Source organism: Hemicordylus capensis, chromosome 6, assembly GCF_027244095.1.
Source record: "Hemicordylus capensis ecotype Gifberg chromosome 6, rHemCap1.1.pri, whole genome shotgun sequence".
NCBI classification, from domain to species: domain Eukaryota; kingdom Metazoa; phylum Chordata; class Lepidosauria; order Squamata; family Cordylidae; genus Hemicordylus; species Hemicordylus capensis.
In genome coordinates, this window is record NC_069662.1 from 137,059,590 (window position 1) to 137,067,077 (window position 7,488).

General features: G+C 41.1%; 1 protein-coding gene across 3 annotated transcripts in view; it reads right to left on the bottom strand.

The window, feature by feature from the left end:
- Positions 1-4,076, bottom strand: part of TRDMT1 (tRNA aspartic acid methyltransferase 1) — a 29,856-nt gene extending 25,780 nt beyond the window's left edge. Inside the window, exon 1 of one of the 3 annotated variants that reach the window (XM_053265551.1) lies at positions 3,592-4,076. In XM_053265551.1, coding sequence (XP_053121526.1) covers positions 3,592-3,703 — 112 coding nt within the window. In that variant the 5' untranslated portion in view covers positions 3,704-4,076. Of the gene's footprint in view, positions 1-3,232; positions 3,529-3,591 lie in introns of those variants that run through there. The other 2 variants (XM_053265549.1, XM_053265550.1) reach the window with 2 other exon arrangements.
- Between the last annotated feature and the right edge of the window lie 3,412 nt (positions 4,077-7,488).

Consider the following 7,488-nt stretch of genomic DNA (forward strand, 5'->3'; position numbering starts at 1 on the left):
ATAGAAACACTGCATTGTGTTACTGAATGCCATTCTGAACCATTAGATGAAGTGACTCTTGCACATGCCACATTCTTGGCATCCTCAGGTGGTTTTTTTGTCCCTGGAACTTCATCTGGAGATTAGGATTTTCAAGGCATAAAAGGGAAATATCTAGTAAATCAGAAACCAAAGGGTGTGTCTGTGTGTGCTTAATTATACTATAGGTGCATAGTTAAAGTTATAGGTGTTTAACCAGTTTTTCAAGATTTATGTTCTATGGTTTAATTTGTACAAAGTACTTATACTGTAATGTGTACAAGACTATTTTGCTATGATGCCTGATTGCAGGAGAAGCAGCACTAGACTTCTCTGCATGGTGGAAGGGGCCAACCTGTCTTCTACTAGTAGACTGCCCTGTGAATAAATTCCATTCTGGTGCCTAGCGGCAACACTGCATCATCAAGGGATCCATGGCAGACAGCCCATCAGCAGAGATGGGGCTGCTGTCTTCTCAATAACAGAAAATCCAATTGACCCAGCCTTGCATTTGACATTGGAGCAATGCTACAAGGGCAAGATATTGTATGTCAAACTAGACCAGGCCTAGATTTGGCCTTCTCCGGATAAGGTCAGGCTCTGAATGGAAGCAGGGAGCCTTGTATACTCATGTCCCATCATATTTAATGAGACCTTTGCCACTAATATTAGTTTCATCAGGAGAATTTACAAGGATTCCCCCCCGCCCTGCCCCCCAAGGTAAAAACATAAACATTTACTTGTGTCCTAGTTTTTGTTACTTCTTCACATAAAAGAACAAACATGATTACAAGGAGAATGATTACAGTGACTGCATCAAAGAGAAAAATATATTGCTCGGTAAATTCATATGCATTGCCTTAACTTACAAGCTTTGATCATCTCAATAAAATGAGCATGGAGATCCATCACGTTTCCAAATGTTTAACAGGAAGTGAGCTTTACATCTAATATATACACATTATAGAAGGTTTATAGTAAGGCACTCATATGCCTTCATGCTCCTTTTTAATTTACCATATTTTCCCATGCAAATGATGCTGCAGTCACTTGATATGTAAATTTCAGAGAACATATAACCCTTCATACACCTCTGGAATAAACCAGAATGTAAGCCTCTCCCAGAGACACAGATCTCTGCATCTATTCCAGTTAGTACAGCTACAAAAGAATAACCAGCCTTAATATTAGGATTTATTGTAACTGGTTCATTTGATGCAAATTCACAAGAAGAGGAAAGTATACTATGACCTTGAAGCCCAGGGCAGCAATTGTTCATCATCTCCATCCATTGGCTTAAACTCTAAGTGGAAGTTTTAGAAATGAACAGCATTTTATTTCTGTATTCTGGGACACCAATAGTTGCTCAGATGCTGTAGTAATTCATTCACAGAGGTGAAGGGCTAATAATCAAGTTTTGCTCCAGGCAAATTGCTCACTTCCACATTGACATGTATAAGATTAAGTTGTTAACTGTTTAGCAGGAACCACAAGGCAAGAAATAATTTAAGGTTTATTTGGGATACTATCTTCTTTGCTCATGCTTAATTATTTCCAGACAACATGATTAAACAGGTCGTTCATGGACACTTTAATAAACTTTCTGCCCAGTTTTCATATTCAGGAATTGTTATTCTCATATACAGAAATACTTCAAGTCAGACCTTGAAAATATTTTGACATATGAATATACAATAAGGAAAAACATTTTCAGCTGAGGCTTCCTTTTACTTGTTCAGGCCGGATAAAATAATTAAAAATAACCTCATGTAAATAAAATCTGAATGTATATGAGATGTGGATAGGCCCAACAATTTCATATGATACTTTGTACAGATATTGAAATAATTGTATTATCAGTACCCAGCAATAAGACCAAATGAGATCTAATAGTACCTCTTCAAATGAACATCTGATCTCTCAAGGAGGAATATACAACCCCATCCAAAACAGGTTGAAGCTCAGCTCCTAGCTCAACTGGGTCACTTAGCAACAGTACCTGACAGTATGGAATGGGATTTATTTATTTCCAAGGAGCCCAGAGAGGTGTACTATATACTTAAGTTTCTCCTCACAACAACCCTGTGAAGTAGGTTAGGCTGAGAAAGAAGTGACTGGCCCAGAGTCACCCAGCAAGTATCATGGCTGAATGGGGATTTGAACTCAGGTCTCCCGTCCTAGTCCAGCACTCTAACCACTACACCATGCAGGTCCTCTGTTGTCTGGGATGCCAGACAACAGCCATGGAGACATAAAAAAAGGCCAGAGGACATTTGCAATTTACTCCCCCGACGAAGAAGGAGGAGAAGAAGAAGAAGTAGCAGCAGCAGCAGCCTGGCAATGGCTTAGGAATGGCAACTTGAAGAAAGAAACAGAGGGTTTAGTACTGGCTGCACAAGAACAGGCACTAAGAACAAATGCAATGAGAGCAAAAGTAGAAAAAGCCAACAACAAACAGCAAGTGCCGCCTTTGTAAAGAAGCAGATGAATCAGTGGACCACCTAATCAGCTGTTGTAAAAAGATCACACAGACTGACTACAAACAAAGGCATGACAAGGTAGCAAGGATGATACACTGGAACATCTGCAAAAAATACAAGCTACCTGTAGCCAAAAATTGGTGGCACCATAAAGTTGAAGAAAATGAAGATGCAAAATATTATGGGACTTCTGACTACAAACAGACAAACATCTGCCACACAATACACCAGATATAACTGTAGTCGAGAAGAAAGAAAAACAAGTTAAAATAATCGACATAGCAATACCAAGTGACAGCAGAATAGAAGAAAAAGAAATAGAAAAAAATCACCAAATACAAAGATCTACAAATTGAAATTGAAAGGCTGTGGCAGAAGAAGACCCAAATAATCCCAGTGGTAACTGGCACCCTAGGTGCAATTCCAAAACAACTTGAAGAGCACCTCAACACCATAGGGGCCACAGAAATCACCATCAGCCAATTACAAAAAGCAACATTACTGGGAACAGCCTATATTCTGTGACAATATCTATAATAACAATAAGAACAATATTGATAACAACATTCTGACATCCCAGGTCCTTGGAAAGGACTCGCTGTCTGGATAAAACAAACCAGTCAATAACACCTGCCTGACTGTGTAAACAAGAAATAATAATAAATAAATAGAATGCCAAGTCATTAAAAACCCCAGGCTTGCTTTCAGTAGTCAATGGAAATTATGGCTAATACCTGGACAACCCCAGGCTAGTTCTGGCGACCTTCCAGTACGGGTTGAGATGGGATGCCGGGTAACAGCCATGCAAAGCTAAGAAATGTGAGAGCTCTGGTCCTGTTTGCCTGTTGTGACGAAGAGTCTGGTGGCACCTTAAAGCCTAACACGTTTTACTCTACAGCCCACACCTTCAAGAGCTCTGGCATAGGAATGTTCGCTTCCCACCACCACCTTCCCAGCCGCGGCTCGTTGGAGCAACTAAACACGCATCCTCCCCACCCCTTCGGGAAATGCAAGGGAGCTGGCCCCAGGCCAGATCACCAAGTTGCCGCTGCCGCCGGAGCGAGCGGTCCGTCGTCACGAGAGGACGAAATACCTCGCAGGGCCTGGTGCATCCCTCCAATCCCGCTGTAGAGCTCTAGTACCCGGAGCGGCTGCTCCATTCTCTTTCTCCTCTTCCCGCAGAAGCGGCAGCCAGCTGGTGTCATCCAGCCTTTGCTGCCGACGGCGCCACACTGCAAGCAACCATTTGTTCCGGCGTTTTTCGGTTCCCACGTGCTGGCTCAGGAACGACTTTTCGCCCGGTTGCTGTTTTTACTGAACAGCAACAAGCCCTTCTTTGAAACCGGGTTGTTTTACTGCATCGAGATAGTTTTGCTGCAGCTAAAGCTTTCGGATTGTTCATTGCAAGCCGTTTGTTTCTGCTCTTCTCCTACCTCCCCCCGCGCCAGTCTTATACCTCTAATTTATTTTGCGAGTGTTTATATTTTTATCCTGCCCTTCCTCCAAGGTACTCGGGGCGGGGTATTGTGGTGTTTTTGGTTAATCCATTCCTTGATCCAGGCCAGCTTTTGAGTTGGGCTTTGGTTACTTTTATTCCTGTCCTGCCGTAGAGGCGGGGCTCACAAACAGCCAGCAGCAAGAGCACTGAAGGCAGACTGAACTTGTCTCTCTGTAAATAATATCTTTCCCATTATCTCATTAAACTGTTAATAATCCTGGTTCAACTCCACTGTATACTGCAACACTTTTATCCTCTGGATTCTGCAGGTATATATTTTTCTCCATGTTATCCTCCCAAAAATCCCGTGAAGAACATTAGGCTGCGTGGGAATTTGAACCTAAGCCCTAGGAAGACGCTCGCACCCTGCAGGCACTAACAGCTGCATGGTAAAACAACAGTGCAACCGGTGATGTGCTTCCATCCCTGCATGCATCTCGATGCTGGCAGATACTTCACCTGTTAAATTTCTGCCTGCTGTGTATGGGTTAAAGGTACTGGAGCTAAGAAAAAATGTGGCAACTATGCATGCAGTTATGGTTGCCAACTTTTAAAAATTGATCGTGACAGTAAATAGCAGCCCAGCATACAGAGATTAAACAGATCAGGCTTTTTTCTGGCATGGAGTAATGGGAAAGTATTGTTTAGTCATTTATATGTGATCTTTCTACATAGAATACATTCCAGGTGACATCACCTGCTACAATTTTATGTGTCAATGGTTTTATTGAACAACATTGTTTCTTAAAAGTGACGGTTTGTGTGTTTGCAGAACATAAGGGCCTGTCAGATAGGGGAGGAAGGAAGTTGGTGGCGAAACTGTTGTCGCTTCCTATGGTTTTATATGAGTAAGGTTGCCAAAGGGGAGGGGACCGTGAAACTCGAAAATTGATTTTTTAACTGAAAACACCAGTTGTTCAGCACATGCTGAACAGCTTTATCCAGTCCTGAAAACTCTTGCACACAAGTCACTTTTAACAAAGTGGTTTCCTTTGAACCAAGTAGACTTCATTAGTTTGTGTTCACCACAATCTACTTTTCACTTTTTATGTGCTGTATTTGTGGAGCAGCACATGATCTGCTATCTGGGAGAGCAAAACAGAATACTTTCTCCCATAGTATTTTCATAATGAGTCTTGTTTTCTTTAATAATAATCCCAGATCCATTTTTGAATAATATCTCCACTGAAATCAGTTAAAGTACATTGAGAATGACTACAGGTGAAACTCGGAAAATTAGAATATCCTGCAAAAGTCCATTAATTTCAGTAATGCAAATTAAAAGGTGAAACTGATATATGAGACAGACGCATTACATGCAAAGCGAGATAAGTCAAGCCTTAATTTGTTATAATTGTGATGATCATGGCGTACAGCTCATGAAAACCCCAAATCCACAATCTCAGAAAATTAGAATATTACATGGAACCAAGAAGACAAGGATTGAAGAATAGAACAATATCGGACCTCTGAAAAGTATAAGCATGCATATGTATTCAGTACTTGGTTTGGGCCCCTTTTGCAGCAATTACTGCCTCAATGCGACGTGGCATGGATGCTATCAGCCTGTGGCACTGATGAGGTGTTATGGAATACCAGGATGCTTCAATAGCGGCCTTCAGCTCTTCTGCATTGTTTGGTATCATGTCTCATCCTTCTCTTGGCAATGCCCCATAGATTCTCTATGGGGTCAGGTCAGGCGAGTTTGCTGGCCAATCAAGCACAGTACACTGTATACTTTTCAGAGGTCCGATATTGTTCTATTCTTCAATCCTTGTCTTCTTGGTTCCATGTAATATTCTAATTTTCTGAGATTGTGGATTTGGGGTTTTCATGAGCTGTACGCCATAATCATCACAATTATAACAAATTAAGGCTTGACTTATCTCGCTTTGCATGTAATGCGTCTGTCTCATATATCAGTTTCACCTTTTAATTTGCATTACTGAAATTAATGGACTTTTGCACGATATTCTAATTTTCCGAGTTTCACCTGTACTGTTGTAATTATTTATTATTTCTCTAGGTGGTGTACACAATTTAAAACAACAAATGTAAAACAGAATGATTAATAATAATAATAATACTTTATTTGTTAGCTCCCTGTAACAAATTATTCTCTGGGCAGTTCACAAGAGAGGATTAAAACATGCAATAAAAACACATAACACATTAAATCATAATAGACCCCAAAAAAGGGTGGAAACAAAATGCAAAATACTATACAAAGCAGCTTAAAAACACATTTTAAAATTAGTTAAATATCAGAACAAATCTGAAAACCTGAATTTAAAAGGCCTGTGTGAACAAAAAGGTATTTACTTGGCATCTAAAAGAACAAAGGGATGAAGCTGAGTGAATCTCTCTGGGGAGACTATTCCATAAATGGGATGCAACCACTGAAAAGGCCCTCTCCCTGGTAGCCACCCATCTCACCTTAATTGGATAAAAAAATTAAAACAATTTCACGGGTTGCATTATGTACCAGTTATAGTTCCTGGACTATGTACAAAGGCAGCCCCAAGTAGAGTGCATTACAGCAGTCAAGCCTGGAGATTACCAGCATATGCACCACTGTTTTAAGGTCATTTACCTCCTGAAATGGGTGTAGCTGACCCATCAGCTGACGGTGATAAAATGTGCTCCTGGCCACTGTCTCAACCTGAGAAACCAGAGAGAGATTTGGATCCAGGAGCACTCCCAAGCTATGTATGTGATCTTTCAGCTGGAGTGTTGTGCAGTATTAAGACAGGTTCCTTTCAGTGGCACTACCTAGAAGCAAGTAGATTTAGGGTTGTCTTTTTCCTCGTATGAACTTGTGATCATACGTACTGATTAAAGCATGGGGCTAACTTGCCAACACAACCATGACATCTGAAACCTGCTTTAAAATTCCAGATCTTATGGATCTCTTTGTAAGTCAGATCCATGTCAAAAGTTCTTAGATTATGCTCCCTTAAGCATATAGTCATTGGAATACCTTTGGCATCAGCAATCCAGAATGTGTGAGCCTGCAGTTTGTTGCCATATTAAGAAGGAGGCACAGGAAGCAGTAATGAAAGTATCCTAGCTAGCATATCCACATCCATCTATGTACAATCTCTCATCACCACTTCTTTTAGAGGGGCTTGCTATCCCCTGTGGGCTGCCTTTGAACTCTCCCCAACCCTTTCTCTTTTGCAGCATCTGGTGTCTATTAATCTGGAATATCTCTGTTATTCCAGCTGGCACTTCTGTTTGCACCTGCTCTTGTTCACCCATGATATTCATGAATACAGAATGTTGACATTGCACAGTCCCTGTTGATTACTCATGCCAAGGAGGAGGTGGCTGTAATGTTGGGGGTTAAATTACATAATTTGATCGATTGGAAGGAAAGAACACAGGCCAGCTTGGTATGATGACTATTCAGTTCCTAACGTTATTCCTAAAGCTGCCGCTCGATGCTTGTGACAGCGCTTCAGTTACCCAGGTCAGTTACTGCCATCACAC